This window comes from Phocoena sinus, chromosome 12 (genome assembly GCF_008692025.1).
Source record: "Phocoena sinus isolate mPhoSin1 chromosome 12, mPhoSin1.pri, whole genome shotgun sequence".
NCBI classification, from domain to species: Eukaryota; Metazoa; Chordata; class Mammalia; order Artiodactyla; family Phocoenidae; genus Phocoena; species Phocoena sinus.
Genome location: NC_045774.1, coordinates 28,027,320 through 28,051,244, shown reverse-complemented (window position 1 = coordinate 28,051,244; position 23,925 = coordinate 28,027,320). Strand labels below are relative to the sequence as shown.

The window sequence follows — 23,925 nt, the reverse complement described above, 5'->3', positions numbered from 1 at the left end:
ACCAATAAAAAGTTAATATACCAAATATGTAAACAGCATATAAAACTCAATATCAAAAAAACAAATAACCTGATTAAAAAAGTGAGCAGGAAACCTGGATAGACATTTTTTCCAAAGGAGACATACAGATGGCCAACAGGCACATGAAAAGATGCTCAATCTCACTAATCATCAGAGAAATGCAAATCAAAACTGCAATGAGATATCACCTCACGCCATTCAGAATGGCTATCACCAAAAAGACCACAAACAACAAATGTTGGCAAGGATGAGGAAAAAAGGGAAATCTAGGACATAGTTGGTAGGAATGTAAATTGGTGCAGCCACTATGGAAAACAGTAAGGAGGTTTCTCAGAAAACTAAAATTAGAACTACCACATGATCCAGCAAGTCCACTCCTGGGTATATATCTGAAGAAAACAAAAACAATAATTCAAAAAGATACATGCACCTCCGTGTTCATTGCAATATTATTTACAATAGCTAAGGTATGGAAGCAACCCAATGTCCATCAACAGATGAATGGATAAAGAAGGTGTACTGTGTGTGTGTGTGTGTGTGTGTGTGTGTGTGTGTGTGTGTGTGTGTGTGTGTGTATATATATAATGGAATATTACTTAGCCATAAAAAAGAATCAAATTTTGCCATTTGCAACAACATGGATGGACCTGGAGGATATTATGCTTAGTAAATAAGTCAGACAGAGAAAGTCAAATACTGTATGATATCACTTATATGTGGAATCTAAAAAGTAAAACGAACTAGTGAATATAACAAAAAAGAAATAGACTCACAGATATAAAGAACAAACAAGTGGCTACCAGTGGAGAGAGGGAAGAGGGTAGGGGCAAGATACAGGTAGAGGATTAAGAGGTACAAACTATGTGTAAAATAAATAAACTACAAACATATGGTGTACAGCACAGGGAATATAGCCAATATTTTATAATAACTTTAAAAGGAGTATAATCTATAAAAATATTGAATGACTATGTTGTACACCTGAAGCACAATACTGTAAATCAACTATACTTCAATTTTAAAAAATTCTATATTTTTCATATGCTTTCAACAGCCTTTAAATACATGTAAAACTAAAGTTTAAAGGAAAAAAGAGATAGTAAGCATTATAATTAAATATTTATATGACAAAGGTTAGCTATTCTAACAATGAGTTCTTGTTAGAACTCAAGGGCTTCTCTCATACAACCTGAGGTGAAAATAATGACTTTATCATACATTTAATAAAAAAAATTATAAAATATGCACACACATATGTGTGTGTATAGATATATGTATACACACACACATATATACATATTTATATAAAACCTGCCCCCTCCTCTCTGTCTCACTACTAAGCTTGGATGCTCTCTCATCATTTGGACTATTGAAATAGCTTCCTAATACAACTCTCTGATTTGCTCCATGAATCTTCCAATGACATCCCCACTGCCAGAGAGACTCTTCCGAAGGGAAAATTGTTATCTTGTCCTTCTACAGCTTAAGCTTCAGGATACACATCATCCTCCTCAAGTATTTAACTCAAACTGCTTAACTCAAAATGGCACGCAAAGCTGTTTGGACATCACTTATAGTTCAGGTCAAACATTCTGTTCTTTAGGAAACACTATGTGATTTTCTTCTCCTCATCCCACTTCTGATTTAGATACTCTTCCCCATCTCTCCTTCCCTTAGTATTCCTGTGCAATCCTCTATCACAGCACTTTCCTCACTATGGTTATTAAAACTTTAGTTTCTTGTGTCAAATAGTTCATCTTCAATAAATGCTTGTTGAATGACTGAATACATGAGTAGAGAAAATGAGAATTATAAAAACATCTTGCAGCAGAATAGGCTACAGATTCTCCACAGGTACAGTCACCCCATATTCTACATATTTTTCTAAATATTCATCTAAAAGTGAATTTTTAATAAATGTGAATCTTAAAGTGGTGCATCCTTATTTAACCTGGTAAAATGTTAATATTTATTTCATATTGGACGCTTCTGGATGCTATGGAAAGTCCTCTACATATTTCAAAGATTTCAGAAAGAGAATATTCTTTGAAAACTGTACTTTTCATATATTATATGAAAAAACTTCTCCAAACTCAGAAACATCAAAGGCTAAGGGCCTTAAGTCTACAATGTCTGGGGGTCTATACAGACCACAGAGGTATAGCAGTGAATATTCAAACCACAAATTAGTAGGCTTTTCTGTGTTAGTCATGGAATCAGGTAGTGACCAGGAGTATGTAAACATGAATGAGTATGTAAGACACTAGGAAGTGGGGTAAGGGGTCCCTAAATTTTGAGACTAGTAAATTAGTGCTTATGAAAAAGTATAAAGCAAGCAGGGAGAAGTGAGTAGCTACATGGTGGACAATACATCAATGAGACAATGTGACTCCTGATTTCAGCCCCACCACCAACAGTGAATACAATTCAGTCTTTCTATGCTTCAGTTACATCTCATACCTTCTGGAAAGATTTCCTGGCTATGTTAGTCTCTAATGATCTGTGCTATTTATTTCCAAATATTAGTCAAAAAATTAAACTCACTGATCCAATGAATATATAAAGTTAGCATTTCTTTAACTGGCTCATAAACTGATATCCAAATAATTTAATTGTGCTAACCAATAACTGGTCAAAATCCTAGAGTACTTATTTCTATTTAAAAACTACCAAGAACTGCATACAATTTTTAGTGTTTGATCAATTTCCTCTCACTCTAACAAGAGACTGAAGTCTGTTCAAATCACACCTTTTGTGACATGCTCTAGATATTCAATCTGAAGACAGGTATGTTTCTAACAAAATTGTGACACATATTTATTATATAGACAAGGACAAAATTACTTCAATTCTGTGTGTTCAATCCTTAAAATATAATTTAGCCTAAGTCTTTAACACTGATATTATTTGAACAATGTCATAGAACTTTGCAAATCACAAGTACAGCTACAAAAAAGATGAAGGGTATACTCATATAATTCAGGTATTTCTTTTTTATTCAGATTTGTTACTGCAGTGATGAATTAACAACAAAAAAAGACATTTAGCACCAACAGAAGCTTTCTGTATTTGCCTGTATTTTCAATTGTTTCCTTTACTGCTTTTTTAGGTAGCAAATATCCAAGATATCAACCTCATAGTCATCCTAATGGTTCTGTCTCTTCAATAGCCTCTTCAAGCTTATCTCCCTTACTCCTGTGGATTCAAAGACTACACATATGCCACTGACTCCTTAATCTATACTTATGCTCCAAGCCTGTATGTCAAAGTATGTAGTCTAGTTCCTAGCACAGGGCTTGACTCATAGTAGGGCATTTAATAAATAAGGTTCAAATAGATGTGTAAGTTATTTGATGTCTTGCTCTAGATGTCTGCCAGACATCTCAAACTCAATATATCCAAAACACTGTATACAATTCATTATCATTTTCCCAATAGTCCTATATCCCCCTATTTTTGTTAATGGATTGCCATCCACTCCTTCACCGAAATTAGAATCTTTAGTTATCCTCAAATTCTACTTCTCTATCTCTTACCGTTCACATTCCAAATTTCTAATACCTTAATAACTTAACATCTCTAGTTTCTTACTTCAGTCCAGTTCTCCCATCTCAATGATTAAAATTATATTTTAACTGGCCTTCCTAGCTGGGATGCCTTAATACTTTTTATAATTGACAGTCTTCTCATCTTGCAACAATTACTTTAAATATTGCTTTCTCTACATGGAATTATTCGTCATTCCGTCGTATCTGCTCTCCTGTACACTTTGTTCATATTTTTATTTATAGCAAGTATTAAACTGTACAATCCCACCTCCCTGTTTTAAAAATACATCTCTAGTGAATAACGCCAGTGTTGGGGATAGGGCGGTGCTTTGCACTCATTTATATAAGGTTCTGTATGACCTGGCCTCTCGCTACCCCTCTGACTTCTACTCTCCCCCTCATTCCTCCACACCAGACATATTAGCCTCTTCGCTGCGCAAAATGCACACTAAGCAAAACACTAAGCAAATTTCTGACTTGGGATCTTGGTTGGGTATGCTATTCTTCCTAACATGGCTTTCTTTCTTCTTCAAAATTTTGCTCAAGTGTCACCTTCTTTGTGAAGCTTTCCTTTACCACCCATTAAAAACAGCAACCTAACCCCATTCCCCAGTTCACCCTATCCCCTTTCCTTGTTTTGTTATTTATTCTGTATTTATTTGCTTATTATCTGTCTCTCTCTACTAGAAGTAAGCTTACACAAGGACATGGATTATTATCTGTTCTGTTCACTGATACATTCACATAACACTTTTAACAGTGCCTGGGACAAAGTAAGTACTCACTGGGTACTTACTGAATGTATGAATGAATCTTGCATTCCCAGAATCTGTATATGCAGGAATTAAACATCCTTTAGAATTAAAAACAAAAATAGAAGAAAGTTAACATGAGAAAGGATTGAATAAGGGAAAACTATTTTCATCTGTAGTGGTACAGTATTGAGAATATAAGAAAGTGAGAATTCATTTTCCCGGGTCCATCCATAAAAGATCCAATTTAAATTCTAGACAGAGACAATAAATTTAAATTCTGAACATAAGCATGATAATTTAGAAGACGTCTTCCACAACTCAAAGCAATGAGAAGTCATTTTAAAAATATGATTATGCTATATCAACTTTTTCCCTGTTAAAGTTCACTGAATATTAAGTACATTAATTTGCCTAACTGCTATACTGTGCCTTTACACTGCCTTTAACATTAGTTTTTAAAGTGTTTTGCTTTCAACTGTTTATAAATCTTCGCTTGAAAATATACAGATTGAAAAGACTGAGGAGACATTAAGTATCAAGCCTCATAATATTACTACAAAAAGAAAAGAAAAAAGAAGAAAGAGAGGAAAATGAGACTACCCTCTCCCCAAAAAACCTCAAACTTTGTTGATTCTGAATTGGCCAAAATAAAAAACCTGCTCACTGCCTATTTTGCTCAGAAAAATTTAATAGCTGTGAGATGTGAAAGACTGGATTCCTTTCAAAAGAAGCGCAGGTATACACAATACACAACACACACCACACACACACAGTGTCACTCACACACATTAATATAAAAGAAACTGGAGTGCTTTTTATGTATTAACTCACTTATTCCCAGAATACCACTGGGAGGCACATTTGAAAGATGTAACATAGTAATTAAGGCTCTCACATGACTTGAGACATATTAGTCTCCTAAAAGGCCAGCAACAAAATCCAGATTCCACATTCTAAACTGCCATTTAGAGGAGTCTTAAATGGACAATATTGTTCTATATTGTAAAGACAACACAGAATTAATACATTTAATCGAACAGATTCCTTTCTCTGTGCTCTCTTAGTGTTTATCTCCTGCTGAACTCATCCCCAACATATTATACCTACTTCTTTGCCTGCTGGATTCCCCAACTAGACTGGGAGGACTTTGAGGGCAGTCTTTCAGCTTCCGTTTCCCCAGGGCTTAGCACAGTCCCTACTGCATAGTAAGCTCGCCATAAACACTGGTTGATAACCTGTATGAATTAATTTTTGATCAAGTATAAAAAGGTTTTTATTTTTTAAACTAACAGCTTTTTTGTAGGGTGCTTCTACTAAAATACAGTGTTTCTGGTTTGATAAAAAAGAAAACGATGGACACTAGTCAAAAATCATTCTCAATTTTACTCCTTATGAAATTATAGTTGAATGTTTTTACAGAGGAGAAAGTTGAGGAAAAAAGTAAACTGACTGAAATTAGAACATTAAAATAATGTTCTACTTTTTACTTATCAAACATTTACACTGAAAAAACCACTTAAATTATTTTTTTAAAAATGACCAGTCATTCCACTTAGTCATTTCTTAGTTTCCATATTTGTCATCAACTATGCTCTCAAGACTTGCAGAAAAACACGGAGTTATTCTTTACATTTTCATTCACTTTTCACTAAGGAAAAAGTTTCCTGAAAATACATGTTTAAAATTCTGGAAAATACAAATCAGCATTATCTAGACATCTCTATCATTACCAGAAGGTCTGGTTCCTCAACCTAATTTCCACTGTTAGTTGGCATTTCAATAAGTGATGGATATTCATTTCCAGAAAACATTGCCAGTAAATTCTATGATATCATAGTCTCTTCACTATCTAGACCAAACTGACTAAACCACAAAATGCAAAAAGTATGCAGTTAGCTACTCTACACAAAACCTTAGGGCTATTCTGAGTACAGTCTTAGAAAAGTATAATCTAACTGAGTAAGAGTAAATGAAAACTTAATTTAGATAGCCCTCGTACTCTGAATTTCCAGGGCCTTCAGTAGACACAAACCAAAATGTCTAAAAACTAAAGTATTTCTTATCATAGACTTAATTCACAAAAAAGTTAATTTGGGACATAGAAATTTACAAAGGAAATAAAAATTATTTTTATGATATAAATAGTATTTCATTTTTTCCCCCATGACCAGGGGAGGGGAAACATAAGGAGCTGCTTCCTTGGTTCTAAGCAGTGCCTACCCTAAGCAAGATTAGTAAATAAAAAATAATTACTGAATTTTTAAACTCATAACTTTTCAAAGAATAATAGAACATAAAGACTGAAATGGATTGTGATGGGAAATCTGTGAAAATGCTAATGTGTAGATATATAAAGGGAAGGAATGAGTATATGTGATTCATATGGAATAAAATTTATTCTACTTTAAACATGAATTAAAATATTTTTCATTATCATAGATGTGGTCAACATTTTGATATACAATGTATTCACTATAATACTGAAAAACTAAAAATATTCATAAGCTCTAGCAATTGAAGAAAGGCTTCAAAATTATGGAATACTTTTTCTTTAAGACCAGGCATTAAGTTTATTATCAGAAAAAGTTACAGAAAACCATAGAAGTACATATTTGGGAATACATTCCACAACATCTTTTTGTATGCCTAACTGCCTTAAAAATGGAAAAACTGTCATTTCAGTTTGAAATTATAAAATAGTAAAATGTGTCTTATGGTTGATATTAAACAATGTTAAACATAGTCTTTCTCAAACTATAAAAAACAAACAATAAAGTTATGCCTGGTCAAAAATAATTTTGCCATTTTATAACCTGTCCTCTCACCTTGCCTGTTGCAGTCAATATAAAGTTGTTGTAATTCTTCCTCTAATCCTCACTTTGAGTGGATTGGTTACTGATACTAGCAATTTTCCCTGGAGGCACAGCAGTAAATTATAAAACATTCACTATTTTCACCATGATATAAATTATGTTCTGATAAGGAGGCTGAAACCTTCAAAGTCTCCTACTTCAGGATTATATAATGAAAACTACTTTTGTCTTGGAAGTGTTTTAATCAGTATGCCTAGAAGTTGTATTTTGAAAAAATACATACTGAAAGAATATGGATTTTTAACGTAAGACATACACTAAATTTCATTCTAAGAGCATAGTGATTTCTCTTTCTAAAATTTAGTAGGAAGTTAAGTAAATTTAAAATCAAAAGGTTCAATGATTAAAATAGTTCTGGATATAGTCATAAAGATACTATCTATAACTCTTACCGCATTGTAAGTCAAACATAGGTTGGTATTTAAAAACTTTCACTTGCAATAAACAGTTTCCTATCCTCTATTTTCAAATGACAAGTCACTAAGATGAAATCACTTGCTCCAGGTCACAGCATAAGAAACAGAATCTGAATCTAAATTCAGGTGTCTCTGACCTCTTGGCTACGTGCTTCCAGAATATGTGGTACTAATTTAAATATGAAAAATAAGAAACTTCTGGAGTCTCTATTAAAGTTAATCAACGCACAATCGTGATGATGAAATATCATGAAATCTTCAGGATAATACTTTCAGGAAAGTTTTAATATTAAAAGCATTATTTGTATTTAATTTAAAAAATGGGTAATCCATTCTTTATATTGTAACACCTGATTTGTCTGGTGTCAGATAATGAAGATTTACATCAAAGTAGGTTTTGTAGATCTGTACTGTCCAATATGATAGCTACTGACCACATGTGGCTATTTAAATTTAAATTAAAATGAAGAAAAATTAAAAATTTAGTTCCTCAGTCACACAAGACACATTTCAAGTATTCAACTGCCACATGAGGCTGAAGGTTCCCATATTGGACTGAGCTGGTCTAGAATTCAGGAAAGAGGTCTGGGCTGAAGATAGACATTTGAAAATCACTGGTGTGTGGGCTTTACTTAAAGTCATGAGTTCATCAAGGAAGTGAAGTACAGGGAATAAAAGAGGATCAGATTGCAGTGGAATAGTCTAAAAAGACATGGAAGAAAAGAGGAAGAATCAGCAAAGGAGAATGAAGAGCAGTAGCTAATGAGATAAGAGAAAAAACCAAGAACGTGGTGGCCCAGAAACCAATGTATTAAGAAGCCATCGAATGTGTCAAATGCTGCTGATAGGTCAAGCAAGATAAGGACAAAGAACTGATCATTGGAATCAGCAATGTGTATAGGTCACTGGTGAGCCTGAAAGAACAGATTAGAAATTTCAACAAATTTACGGAAGATGAAAAGTGATTAGAAACATCTGTCCGAAAACATTACGGTGGGCTGCTGTAGATACAGAATCTGACAATGAAACTCAGAGGAGCTGTGAACACAGAATCAGCATATTTGGTAGGGAGCAAAACAAAACATAATCCAGGAGAAATAATGGAAGGTTCATATGTAAAACACTTGGGCCAAATAGGCTGCAGATCCCACATAAAATGGATGCTGCTGAGCATTAACCACAAGCAAAAAAAAAAAAAAAGTCAATGGCATTGTCTCTAAAAATAATATTGAACAAACCATCTGGACAGAGTGAAGACTTCTAGAGTGGATACTGCTGTCCTGCTTATTCTCTTTCTGACAGCCTGACAGGTGGGCTCATGTATCTTACCTGTTTACTACCCTAAATATAAGCCTGCCAGTTAATATGTTTTAGCCATATATACAAAGTTCTCAATAGACTTTCTGCTCAGGAGACAAAAGAGTTAGATTATAGAGTTATTTACACAACAGAAGAGGGAGGGACACCGTATTTGTATCCAGTGATTCATTTAAAGAAAACCAGATACCAAGGATCGTCAGATATAAAGGAAAAATCATTGGCATAAAAGAAAAACACAGGATACATTAACAGATGAAAAAACTGAACATAGAGGAAATATCAATTCAGAGAAGAGAACTTAGAGATCTAGGAAGATATAATGACATCCACAGAACTTTGATACTAGGAAAAAGGAACAAACAGGACAAGAAAGAAACCATAAAGATCAAATGGACGATTGGTGAACTAAGAAAGACTTAGAAGAAAGGAATGAGAGGGCTCTGAGACTGACTAGTTAGAAAAAGGAAAGGAGAAGGAGTCCATAGTTTCCACCTGAAAAACAGTAATGTTAACATCAAGAGTAAAATACAGAAACTCCTTTCAGGAAACTCAACCTCACTCATGGCAATGATTACATTTCTGTCACATACATGACAAAAAGTGGTTAGCTTATATACCTTGCTACACAAGTTTGAGGCTGAAAATCTTTTCTGAGATTAGATTTCATATTTCAGAGCCACATATACTACACTATTGTAGTTTAACTTTTGTTTAAACAAAAGTTTAACTTTTGTTTAACTTTGCCTAAACTCTCAGAAATTTCATATTTGATCTTTTAAAAAAGATGCCATATGCAAATAACTTCTATAAATCTTTAAAATATAAAAAAGACAAATTAAGAAGTTGTTATTACATCAGTTGGAAAGCTTTGGAAAAGGTAAACATCAGAATACCTGTAAAATATAAATTCAGTGATCTGGCATGTACTCTGGCTATGTTAGAAAGAAATTATGTATTTTTCATATTCATTAAATCAGTAAGACATTTTAATTTCTCATAGTTTATGGTTTTCAGTTGCTTTCTTGTTATTTTTCACTGTTAATTATTTTACTTTAAAAATTAATACACTGGGCAAATGTCACAGTATAATTTGACAACTAAATTTAGTAGGTTCTTAAACAAAACACACACAAACACACACACACACAGAGAAATGTGACTGAAAAAGAAGAAAAACTTAAAGTAAGTTTTTTACTGTTAACAGATAGAGGGAAAAGGTATAAAATTGTAAGGTTAGAACCATATACACCATATAAATATTCTATAAAATAGCTTCTTACAAAATAAATGGCTAGGAAATAGTGCACAAATTTAAGTTTATTCAAATCATCAGATTCATATGAGGAGAAATGCTTGCATTTATATTCTCCCCTCAGAGGGTGTTAGGAGAAATTTCCTATCTCAATGAGGACCATGATAAGAAATTTCTTATCTCAATGGGGACCAAGTGCATACCCTTGTGCATGAAGACCATTCATTAAGTGTATTAACATTTACTAGAGTTGATAAAAATGATGCTTAAATTAGGAAACGATAAATATGTAGAATATACTTTAAGTTATCGACATGGTTAGAAACACTTCAGTAATTCAAGTGACATTTATTATTCAGGAAATATAGGCACTTTTATTACAAGTAAGGATAAGTTTCAACCTTCAACAAGTAGATTAACTCAGATCACTGGAGAATTACTTAGTAAAATCCTGATATTGGTTACTAAAATAGCACCTTATATCTTTAATGTACCAATCAAACAACAATTTTAGAGACTGATAACAAAAAATATCTAACAAGGGCTTCCCTGGTGGCGCAGTGGTTGAGAGTCTGCCTGCCGATGCAGGGGACACAGGTTCGTGCCCCGGTCCAGGAAGATCCCACATGCCGCGGAGCGGCTGCGCCCGTGGGCCATGGTCGCTGAGCCTGCGCGTCCGGAGCCATTGCTCCGCAATAGGAGAGGCCACAACAGTGAGAGGCCCGCGTACCGCAAAAAAAAAAAAAAAAAAAAAAAAAAATCTAACAAATAAACTCTCTTCTTTGTGAAAGGGAATATAAATTAGTGATGTGTTAAAGAAAAAAAGCCATGTGATCAAGGTCTTTTTCTCAGTGTCCAGAAAAATCCAAATATTAAAACATTCCCACCTCCAGGGGTTTTGTGTTGGTTAGTACTTACGTGGAAAGCCAAAGTTTCAAAAGTTAAGTGGGTTCTGGTGGATTATTTATATTTGAGATATTTGTTTGAAAACCTGTCTTCTAATTACCTCATCTTAATGTCTTTTTTGGCATGCTTCTCAAAATTCTCTTTTGAGAATCCATGTTTGCCTCTCTGACATGTTCTTTTTTCTGTCATCATCACTTCTAACATTTATTAAATCATGTCTTAAAATAAGATTTCCTCCATTCCTTTGGCCACAATGCAAACTGCATGATTTCAAAGTTAAAAAAATAATAATATAAAAAGAATCTCCCCAAAATTTCATGTTGTTTATTCTCACAGTATTTATGGATTTCAAAGTATCTCATTCTCACAATTCTATGAAGTAGAAAATTCATCTGAAGTAGAAAGTAGAGACACTGTACTGGCAGAGAAAAACTACCCAAGATAACAGCTGGAAAGTGGCAGAATTAGAGCTCAGCCCCAACACTTCTGGCCTTCTGACCCCAGGTTTAGTACTTTTTTCACCAAAACACACAAGTGCTGAATTCAGAAGAGTGGCTGGTTAGCATCATTAAGCACATTTAAGGACATGTGTCTACAGACAATCAGTTAATTCTGTAGATTATCTTTGGTAGTGAATTAATTCCTTTCATCCCACACCTGAACTGAAGTCTCCTAATTCTGGAGGTTTGAAATCAGAATTCAATGAAACATTCGTTTTCAATTAATAGTTTAAAGTTCATTAAGTAATACTAACAGAAAACTCTGCCAATTCTGATAGTATGAGGAAGTCTTTGAACTCATTTTGCCTTCCTTAAAACGGAAACCCCCTTTTACCATCACCTGTGTTTGAGTCATTCTAACCTAATTTTTGCCTAAATGTTTTCTTTTTCTCCCTTTGAAATATAAGAACCATCATTTTTCCAGCTTACATGTAATCTACCTTCTACAATGGGTTTATATAAGGATATCACAGAATCTCTGGTGAAATTATGACACATAAATAATAGATTTCAGTTACATTATTTAAAAAGTTTTACACTTCTCCATAAAAAGTTGAAACCTTAAGAAATACTAACATTGTGAAAACAATAAAACTAAAATTTGACTGGAAAAATAGCTCCTAATTTTAAGAACTGGTCAAGGGAATAAGTGTATACTTGGCAAAGACACACAGAAGAAACGGAAAGATACAGTTTTTCAAATATTATCCAACATGTAGAAGTACAAAAGTTAACTTGACAGACCTCTCAACCAATACTGAAGTCATCTGAATTATTTTATGATTTTGTTTAAGTCAAATATCTTGACTGTTTAGGATATGGAAAAAACATTAGTATATGTTTACATGATCTAATGGAGAGTGCAAACAAAATATGGAGAAGACGGAAGCTATTGATCACTTTTAAAAACCAAGTCACAATCTACCACCCTATCAAACTCCAAGTCTACAATTTAAAAAGAGGATATAGGACTTCCCTGGTGGCTCAGTGGTTAAGAATCCGCCTGCCAATGCAGGGGACACGGTTTTGTCCAGGAAGATCCCACATGCCGCGGAGCAACTAAGTCTGTGTGCCACAACTACTGAGCCTGCACTCTAGAGCCCGCGCGTCACAACTACTGAGCCCACGTGCCACAACTACTGAGCCTGCGCGCTTAGAGCCCGAGCTCCGCCACAACAGAAGCCACCTCAATGAGAAGCCCGCACACCGCAATGAAGAGTAGCCCCTGCTCGCCGTAACTAGAGAAAACCCGTGCGCACCAACAAAGACCCAATGCAGCCAAAAACAAATAAATAAAAATATTTAAAAAGAGGATATAAGGATTACATTAATAGTCATATTAATAAAAATGAATCATTTTATTTTGCACGCCTCTACTTACCTATTAATATGAATTAAATTTAGTGCAATGCAAAGATATACTAAGTACACAAAAATGAATGATGCTGTCCTTCAAATATAGTCATACAAAGATGATAAGCACTTCCTCGAACTTCCACCCTCATAACTGTGATTGATTTTATTACTGAATAATCCACATGTTAAAATTTACTACTATTGATATAATAAGGACTCTCAAGATAGTTGAATGGGATCTGGGATTCAGACCAACTATCTCAGAACAAAATTTCTCTGCAGAGAATCCCTTGATTTGACTGGCAACTAAATACCACAATTTCACTGGAACTAGGCTTTAAGTAATCTAATAACTGGTGAACACAGAATTATATTTAAAGGTCAGATAAAAAGATAACTTCATTAATTCTTAGAAAATACCTTCGTGACACCTCAGTTTTAACAACTACACCTATTCCAAATAGTACTGTCCAGGTTATTACTTTGCAATATATCACACACCTCCAATGCTAGTAAGAAAAGTACATGCCCGTGGCCAGAGGGACCTCTGGGCAGAGTGGGAGGACAAGGGGCCAGGAATGAAGGAGTGGCTCTAGGCATAGCCTCACTGAGGGTTCACTTCACTTCTGAACTAGTGCCCTCCTCCAGCCAAAGGCAGAGGCAGCGTGGGATGGTGAGGGTAAGTACTGAGCTAGGCGCGATGAGATCTTGCTCTAGATACCAATGCCACTAGCTATGTGAACTCTGACACGTCAGCCCTTCTGCTTCTCAGTTTCACGGTAAAGGGATTGACAGTCAAAGACTTAAGGTCCTAGCAGCTCTCAAGAGTTTACACTCTATGATTTTAATGTTTACCCTACTTCTCAGAGGGTTTTGTTGAGGATCAAATGAAGATGTATATAAATAAATTTTGATACAAATAGAAGTTACTGTTGTTGTTTTATAGATTTTCTTCATTATACTAAGGAAGTTTGGAAACAGTTTTGAGATGCAGTACAACATGTTCACCATATGGTGAGACATTTATGAACTATAACCTACAATTTAATCTAAAATGTTAAAATTAAAATGTCCTTTTTTTCCAGCTTTATAAAGGTATAATTGACAAATATAATTTTATAACTTTCTTTCTTATACAAATTACTCAGAAAAGATTTATGGTTTTAATTTTAATAAAATTAGCTGATTTATTATTTTGTTCATTAAGAACCTAGAGCAAAAGCCTAATGAACAGTTCCTAAAATAAGTATCTCATAAGAGTTGTATCCAGCTCTTTTCCTCTCTAACCCATCCCTCACTAAGACACGAGCTGTATTTTTTATTTTATTTTATTTTATTTATTTATTTATTTATTTTTTTGCGGTACGGGGGCCTCTCACTGTTGCGGCCTCTCTCATTGTGGAGCACAGGCCCCGGAGGCGCAGGATCAGCGGCCATGGCTCACGGGCCCAGCCGCTCTGTGGCACGTGTGATCTTCCCAGACCGGGGCACGAACCCGCGTCCCTTGCATCGGCAGGCGGACTCTCAACCACTGCACCACCAGGGAAGCCTGAGCTGTATTTTTTAGAAACATATTTTATCATTTCCCTTTCATCCTCATACCTTTGGATAGCTCTATTTTATCTAGAGAATAAAATGTGAATTCCTCAGTAGGGCACAGTTTGACCCCAATCTACTTTGCAACTCAGTTCTTCCTAAACACTTCCATCTCACCATTTCCTCCAGCTAACCTAAGATTCAAACCACTGCCTGGCCAAGTCAAGCTCGCTTCCAGTTGTTTGTTTAGTTGCCTGCCTCTCGGCTCAGCGTGCCCTCCTGCATCCCCATCTGCTGATGAGGCCGATGACAAAGACAGAGGCGAGACCTTGGAAGGTATTATAAGGACTCTGGAACTCATTCTGACCGCCACAGAAACCCTTTTAAGAGTTTTAAGCAGGGAAGTAACAGGATCTAATTTATATTTCAGAGAATCACATTGTCTGCTGTGGGGAGAATAAGCTAAGGGACAGGAGTAAAAGCAGGGAAGTGGAGGGAGAAGAGGGATCCCGAATGGCTTCTGGGTCAACCTAAATGACTGGGTACATGTGCCGGAGTGCTGGGTGGGAAGACCTGGTGTGGGGCAGGGGAAGTGGAGGAACAGTTTGGGGGCAAGAGTTCTGCGTGGACATGTAAAGTACGAGAAATCGCTCAGCTGCTTTATCCCTCTATATTTCAGTGACACTTTGTTTATACTGTGATTTTAGAATTTATCACACTCTGACATAATTTGTTGCGTGCTCATTTGTCTTCCCAACCAAAGTTCCTTGAGGGCAGAGACTGCCATATTTAGTCCATATCCTTAAGAAAGGGACTTAAACAAAGTAGCCACTTAAAATGATTTTAGAATGAATAAAGATAGTATTCTAGAAACTCTGAAGAATATAAACCAAGGAAAAAAGTCTTACTTTTCTAGCAGTCTCCATTACCCAGAACTCACCTTGAATAAGGTCAATAGAAGTCACAGCAGACCGTAAATGCACTTCTGGGTCTTGTCTTCCAGCATATAAACTCACTTATATATAATATATATCAAATCAACCCTTCCTCTTAAGCCTCTTGCATGAAGGCCAGTGGGCCCATATTGACTAGTTCTGTGTAAATAGTCTTTCTTTACACCGTACAAAGCCAAAAGCTGATAGCTTTTCAGTAAGATTTTTATTTTTAAACATCCTATCTACATTGTTTCCATAGTCCTTCATTTCAGATTCTAATAGATTATTTATACAGTCAAGAACACTTAACTATTTATCCCCTTTTAAAACTGGTTTGAATATTGAATAGACTCACAGAATTTTTAAGACAGAAACTCACCAAATCCAGAGCCCTCATTTACCTACAGGGATGAGAAAACTGAGGCCTGAAGAAATTACTAAAGATTCTATAGTCATTCAGAAGTGAAGTCAGGTGTAGAAACTAGTTCACCTGTTTCCTAGGGCAGGATTTTTTTCCACAAAGATTGGCTTCTTAATGAATAAGATGGATTTGGCCATTTTGCAAAGGACTACATAGTCTGCTTTTATAACTCTTCTATACAGAAATATCTCAATAAATTTTATAGGAAGGATATGCCTTAAAATGAGGTCAGGCATATTAATAACTAAAAATCAAGCAAAGCATTCTTACCATGTATTACATGGCTTAATGGTAATGCCCTTGCATGCAAGGGACATGCATGATTTAAAAGGCCCACTCAAGGCCTATATGGCCACGGAAAGCTGAAGGTAAATAGAGCCAATCTTACATATAATTGTGAAGTTTGCAAGGCTTGCCTTTATCATATCGGGCTTTCCTTTTATTCTTTATCTTTAGTCTTTATCTGTCATGGTGGCAATCGCTCTTCCATTTCAAAGGCCTTCCTATCTATCCTCTCTGCTCTTTCCGTTTACAGAAAAAGAATTTTATATCTATTATCTACACCTTGTTGGTTGATAAACTTAAGACACTACTTGAATGAACTTTAATCAATCTGCTAACTCAATCAGACATTTATGTTCTATCCCCTTAATCCTGAAATGTGGAAGGAAAGATTTGTTCCTGGAAGAATTTTAGACCTCAGCAGAAAGATAGGGATCAAGTGGTGGAGACAGGTTCCCTCCCTCCTAGTCATTAAAATGACGCGGTCTGAAGGCAAACCAAGTATCGAGTTAGGGTGCAGGGAATGTGTCTACAGGAGCAGCCACGGTGGGCCCCCCACTGTACACAAGAACAAAGCTATTCCTCTAACTTCTAGCGGTATCTGAAACACTAGAAATTTAAAATTTCTAAGGTTTGGGATAATTGTTAATTATTAGAGTGATTTAAAATTAGAACTCAAAGTATTTTCAAAGCTAATGTACACACTCATCCTGTTTACGAGATAAGTATGTTACACTCATATAGTATCTTATGCTTATAGAGTGCTTTCATATGTGCTTCGTGATTTGAACTTCAACAATATATAATGCAAACATCATTTCTAGTTTTAAAATGAAGATTCTAACATTTGCAGGTAATAAGGATAATAAAAGGCACAGCCAGACTGAACATAAGAGTTCCTGCGCCAAGTATTTTCCCACTGTAATACGTAACTCAGTGATATTAAAATGTAGCAATATTAAAATAACTTGCACATGTAAACTCCAAATACCTTCAAAGTAGAAAAGTAATATTGTTCCTAAATTTCTAAATAAAGTATGTTGATCTTTTCAAGCTCAAGTTTCTTCTTCTTCTTATAACTCTCTGTCAAAGCCAACTGTTTTGCTATTCTCAGCTGTCTCATCTTTCTAAAAGACTTCAATAGCAGAAAAAATACCATAAAAAACCTAAAGCTAATGAATAGAAATAGTCATCTTTCAATACCAAAAATACACATTTCTCACCTAGATGCTTTTTCTTTGATATCCTCTGAAAACCTTATTCAAATTAATTTAAAACATTAGCCTAAAAATTTGCAGTTGTATGGTTCAACTCTGTGATTGATATACATTTTAATAACTAGCTTCTTTGCATATTTTCTTAATTTTCTAATTTTAAAGAAACACGATAGTACTGGCAGGATGTATTCTGTTTCTGCCAAAATGCATTTTATGTAGGCTTTCCTTGAAATGAATTACAAAATGTGATTATCCATAAACTATGGTTCCTTTACCCAAGGGAAACTGAATCAGATTTTATATTATACATGTTTAAAACTCACATGTTTTGCTACCTTTAAATTATTATCTGCTCAATAGAATAGAGGTTGGGAGTGTCTACTATTAAAATTACCAAATTCAAATTTGCTTTTGAAATAATTTAGAAAGAAAAAATGCTGGAATATAATTCATCAGGTGTGAAAACTGACCATTACAACGCTATGAGCCAGATTTCTGAAGTGAAATAAATGATATCCATTAAAAAACAGAATCTGAACATTGAAAGAACAGTCAAAGTAAGAAAGGGGCTCACCAGTTTGAGTGAAACCAAACTGACGCAGAATCTGATGAGCGTCCAGCACGTTTGACTGTTTTGACTTCGACTGTTGTGAGGAGGCCGATACTGAAGTAAACGAGAGATTTTTGTTAACCTGTAATAGGAAAGGCAAATCAGAAACGAAAGCGTAATTTCCTGGGTTACTGATGCAAAAACTGGATGAGAAATAGTTGCTTACGATGCAAACCAGGACACTTGTCAAAAGGAGTGGCAATGATTTATATGCTTAGTTTTTAAGAGTTTACAAAACTTTAAAGATTTTACAGAATAGTTTTTATCAAAGAAGGAATACAGTGGTAGTGAAAGCGTAACTATATGAAAGTCGATCTGCCTTACTTTGAAAACAAGTTTGCTTAGCATGGAATTGACTTTATTTGTAACTCAGAGTGGTCTTAAAAGTTATGCCAAACAAAATGTGAAAAATAAAAGTGACTCCTTGACTGCTTTCAATTAAGAAAGGGTTAAAATGTTTCACACCCACATTTCTTTAGCATTTTTGAAATAGCAGGTACTTCCTTTTCAGACTGCACAGAAAACACCTGTAATATTCATGTTTATATACATCATGGTGACATAGATAACACAGCTGCAGCCTAACTTGCCAAGTGAAATAGATTCCACTGCATCAAAAAATCTCATTCTTAAGACAATGTCAAAGAACAACTAAAATAATGAACAAGCAAAATTTCTGTAAGTAAATACAATGTTCTACAACACAAAAATCCTACTAGTTGTCTGAGTACAATAGTTTCACAGAAATGAAAAGAATAACAAGTGCAACATTATAACTACAGCTACTGTAGAAAAATACATGTCACAAAAAAAGTTTTAAATGTCTAGTAAATTCATTTTGTAGCTCAAACAATTTCAGCAGTGATCTAGTCACTCATTATTAATAAATCATTCATTTATCTTATTATTTTTATCACTTTCAAAAAGCACGATAAAATATGATCTAATTTTGAAAAAATTTGAAATAGTTTCAAAAGTAATCTGTGAATTAACAAACTGTTAAATGATAGTTTATGGTATGTAAATATCAATAGATGAAAATAGCTCCTTTCTTTTTTTTTTTGCGGTATGCGGGCCTCTCACTGTTGCGGCCTCTCCCGCTGTGGAGCACAGGCTCCGGACGCGCAGGCTCAGCGGCCATGGCTCACGGGCCCAGCCACTCCGCGGCATGTGGGATCCTCCCGGACCGGGGCACGAACCCATGTCCCCTGCATCGGCAGGCGGACTCTCAACCACTGCGCCACCAGGGAAGCCCCTCTCTTTTTTTTTGCAATAACCAAAACTACACAGAGGACTTCTACTGTATTAGTATTTAAAAATTCCCTTTTGGTGTTCTGTATACAGTAGTACCGGGTTGTGGTTACATGCCCTTTATCTGACTCATTATTTACATAATGTTTGTAAATGCTTCCCTTCTTTCAAACAGTGATAGTAAATGGTATATCTTAGATTAAGTTTTTCTCTTGAAGGAAAGATAATTTGGTGAAAAAGTCAATTAAGACCAGATGATAATATAGTTCTAAGGTTCCTAAACTGTTGTGGTATCATCTTATAAAAAATAAAAATATTTTTCAAAGTAGTTAGATGGGGTCAAATACTACATCAATGCTAAGAAAAATTATCCAGCTAGAAAAATTCTGTAAGGAGCCATTATTAAACATTGACCAAAATTAAAGTTGACTATATTGATACAACAGCTAAAGTAACAATGCTATCACTTAACATCATTGAACTTCATTTTCCATCTTTAAATGGAGATAACAAAAATAGTACGTATGCGTCAAAGGAAGTGTACCTAAAGAGCAGTAACAATGAACTGGTATTATAAAGAGCTATTCACATAGGCTAACCATAAAGCACTAAATAACATATTAAATATGAAATAGATTAAACAAAGTACGTTGGTAAAGGGAACCTGAAGTGCTATACAAATCAAGTGCCATATAAATATTAGTTATCATTAACATCACTACAAGTAAGGGTAATTAAAAATACGTAATGCAGTAAGAAGATGCAGTAAATTTTTCAGAATGCTATGCTTTTAAATGGAAGTACTATATACAAAATGACATATTTATCACTTAACTATTTAATCCACTTCTCTTTTTAGAATCATTTTTCAGTTTTACTTCTGTGTTCTTAAAAATTTTTATCCTACGTGTCAAACAAAGCATTTTGAAATCTGGTGCAAAAGAACAGGTGTATGCTGGACACCACACACACACACACACACACACACACACACACACACACACACACACAATCTGCCTTAATTTACTTGTGTTAAAACAAAAATGGATACCAAGAAAGCTAGAAGAGGATACTTAAATGCCTCCACTCAAACAGAAAGACTTGCCACTCTTTTTGAGTAAAATGCTGTTAAAAAACCTCAACTATAATCTACAATTACATGTTTTTCCTAAGCATTTTTATAATTTGCTCTTTCTGGACGCATTTCTTTTCTTTTCTTTCTTTTTTTTTTTTTTTTGGTGCTATGCGGGCCTTTCACTGTTGTGGCCTCTCACGTTGCGGAGCACAGGCTCCTGACACGCAGGCTCAGCAGCCATGGCTCATGGGCCCAGCCGCTCTGCGGCATGTGGGATCTTCCTGGACCGGGGCACGAACCCGTGTCCCCTGCATCGGCAGGCGGACTCTCAACCACTGCGCCACCAGGGAAGCCCAAGGACACATTTCTTAGAGACTATTTGAATGTCCATGAAGTGGTAAGTGGCAACCTAACAGAGCAGATGAGTCAGTTTCTAAGGCTGGGATAACTGTTAATTATTATAGTGATTTGAAATTAGAACTCCAAGTATTTTCAAAGCTAGCTTACACATATTCACTACTTCATTTAAAGGAAGAAAAATAATAACAACCATTAAATACAGTGAAGCAATATCTATTTTTGAAATATATGCTGTGGAAAAGAATTGCTTAATAATTTTACAACAACAGAAAGGTTGGCTAAGATAGTCTACCCTACAACAATCTATCCTCTTTTTACAACACACTTTTCTGCTTGCTTCATGCAAAAACCACAGTCTGCCAAAGTCAGTTTAATACCTCCATACTGTGTAAAAAGAAAAGCATAAAAATTTAAGGAAATTCATAATAGAGAAAAAGAAAAAAAAAACACCTAGAACTGCCAAGTTAATCACAAAACTGTTTTGCCTACTCTTTCTGGATATAAATAGTTTTGTGTAAAATATGCAAATACTAATTCTCTAGGAGGGGGTTAATTTTCATGTTAAAAAAGTCATTGCTCTAACCTAAAATTGAATGCACAAAACTAAACAGGCCATCAATAGTTTACCTTTTAGTGACTAAATTGTAAAACCACTGGGAGATATATAACACTGATTTCCATATACACTTACAAGTCTAATCATTTCAGCTGACTTTATATGCTATATTCACCTGAAGAACTGTTTTTAAAGGTTCAACTTGTGAAGACACTTCAAATGGTTTTAAATGATAACGGAAAAGATATTAATACTGTCTGTATGTGTATGTTAACAAATTTGTCCCACGTCCTCCAGACAACTGTCTATTTTTTGAACTAAATTTGAACAACAACGCAGATAATACTTTAATTTGAAGACAGTTCAAAAACCTAGACAGTATGTAGGAAATGTTTTGTTGCAAGTTATATGTGTGTTGTAAAAATTAAAATCCCAATATTACAAAACAAGTTAAACAGAAAACTTGAGCCAGAGTGAGATTCAAGTTATCTGAAGCAGGTCTCTTAACATCTCATAACATAAGTTCTAAAAGCAGCTTACATTTCTGTGATATCTAGGTTAGTAAAACCTAAGAAATGAGTTGGCTATGGTGTCATAAAGAGAAATACAACATGATCTCTAGGCCCCAGATAATTTCCTTGCAAGTTGGGACAGTGAAGTGAGGGATTAGAAAGAAACACTGTTACTATTAAAGAGAAATTTTTACAGTGAGGTAACGTGCTAGAAAATCTCCCCCAAATCAGTTCACCAATGCTGTATTAACTAAACTAGAATTCTAATTGGGATCAGTCATAACAAAGTTTTACTTTGTAATATTTAATCAAGATTTTTTGAACCCTTGATACATATACCAAGGACTGGTGGTTCAAAGATTACTGATATATTCCTCCGTGAGAAGCTCAAAATTAAGATCTAGTCCTGGTTCAAACCACTTATCCAGCAGTAATATGCCTTAGGGAAAGCCAATTTACCTCGATGCATCTTGCAATAACAAACCTTTACCTCCTTTCTCTCTTAGTGTATTTCCTTACTCCAGAGAGAAAATTTGGTGCTGGACCCCCCGAAATCCTCACTTCCAAGAACATACCTCTTGCACCTACCTTTCTGTTTCTCCTAATGTCAGAGAAAGAGGTACCCTTCCATTCAAGATTAATCCCTCCATCTGTCCCCCTTGGGGATATCCTTAAAACTCTTCCCAATTCTACTTCCAAATTCTCTACTGGCTGTTTGCCTAAAGGCTATAAGCATAAACCTTTCTACTTTAGTATAAAAATAGAAAACAAATTCTCACTGTGATTCCATAATTTCCTTATGCTTCATTGAAAGTTAAATTTCTTGAAAAATAGCACATAACTGCTATCCATATACCTCAACCATTCACTTTCAAGCAGTACAACAAAGCTTTTATCCATCAGAACACTAAAACTGAAGTTAAAGTCATCGTGGACTTCAAATGATCAAATTTAGCGGATTCATTGAGGCCTCTAAGATAGCTGACCTTGTCAATAACTCTCCTGTTTCTGGGAAACCATTTTTCTGTTGGTGATCCTGCCACTGCCTATGAGTGTTGTTTGCTAGACACACTGGGCCCTCTTCTTCCCTCACAACACATGGCTATCCTGGGCAGTAATGTTTGTTTTCACTGCTTCATCTGCCTTTTATGCTGATGATTCTTCAATATATTGGGTTGGCCAAAAAGTTCGTTCGGGGTTTTCCGCACGATCTTATGGAAAACCGCGAACTTTTGGCCAACGCAATAAGACTCTTCTGATTGGTAAGTTCAAAACCAAATTAACCTTTCCCCTGTTGTTCACTTCCTCAGGGAAAGATATCACCAGCCCCCCAGCTGCCCCAGCCAGACAGATGGGCATCACCTTGGACTGCTTCCTCTTGCTTCACACAGAGTCACTCATCAAGTCAATCAGGTGCTCTGGCATCTGATGCCACTACTCCACAGTTAGTGTTACTGCTGCAGTAGTCTCCTGATTTGTTTTCCTATCTCTTGTCTCTTCTCTAATTCTTCTTCTATACTGCTACCAGGATGATTTTTCTAAAATGCTTATTTTATTGAGCACCACTTCTGTTTAAAACCCATCATCAACTGTTCCACTGGATAAAATCCATACTTTTTAGTATGGCATACAAAGCTTTCTATATTATAACAACTACCTAGCTTTCCCACCTTACTGCTCCATCTCCTATGTTCCAGCTACAACAAATTGCATACAGCTCCCCAGACATGCCAGGTTGTTGCATGTCTCTGTGACTTAGTTCATGCTGTTCCTGTTTCCTGGAATGGGCTTCCTTCCTGGCTCCATCTGCCTTGTGGATACCAACTCCTTCTGCAAGCTTTCCCTCAAGTATTATACCATGTACGAAAAGCCTTTCAGACTCTCCCAATAGAACTTACCTCCCCCTCCTTTGTCTCTCCACTAACCCCACATCTTCTAGTACTATGGCACTGGTAACACTTTAGTACGATTACTTACACTGTTAGTTATCATCCATCAGACTGTAATCTTCTTGAGGGTAAGGAACAGGTTTCGTCTACCTTTCTTTAGTAAGTGGCTGGTGTAGCACTAATAAGAACTACACAGAAGCCAAATGCATTAATACATATGAAAACAGTGCATGTTTTAAAACCTTACCCAAATTTAAGGTGGTATTTGTATTCAAGACTTCTCAAATGTAAGTAACTTTTTGATGATAAGAATTACAGAATAATGGGCTTAAAA

At 35.3% G+C, this 23,925-nt stretch overlaps 1 protein-coding gene across 6 annotated transcripts in view; it reads right to left on the bottom strand.

The window, feature by feature from the left end:
* Window positions 1–23,925, bottom strand: part of AHI1 (Abelson helper integration site 1) — a 215,963-nt gene that overhangs the window by 101,608 nt on the left and 90,430 nt on the right. For 5 of the 6 annotated variants that reach the window (XR_004352595.1, XM_032651704.1, XM_032651707.1 and 2 more), the window contains one exon: window positions 17,913–18,030. The exons of the other annotated variant lie outside the window; for it this stretch is intronic. Coding sequence is in view for 4 of the 5 variants with exons in the window: in XM_032651704.1 (XP_032507595.1) it covers window positions 17,913–18,030 (118 nt within the window). In the remaining variant the exon portion in view is untranslated. The remainder of the gene's footprint in view (window positions 1–17,912; window positions 18,031–23,925) is intronic. 6 annotated transcript variants of the gene reach the window in all.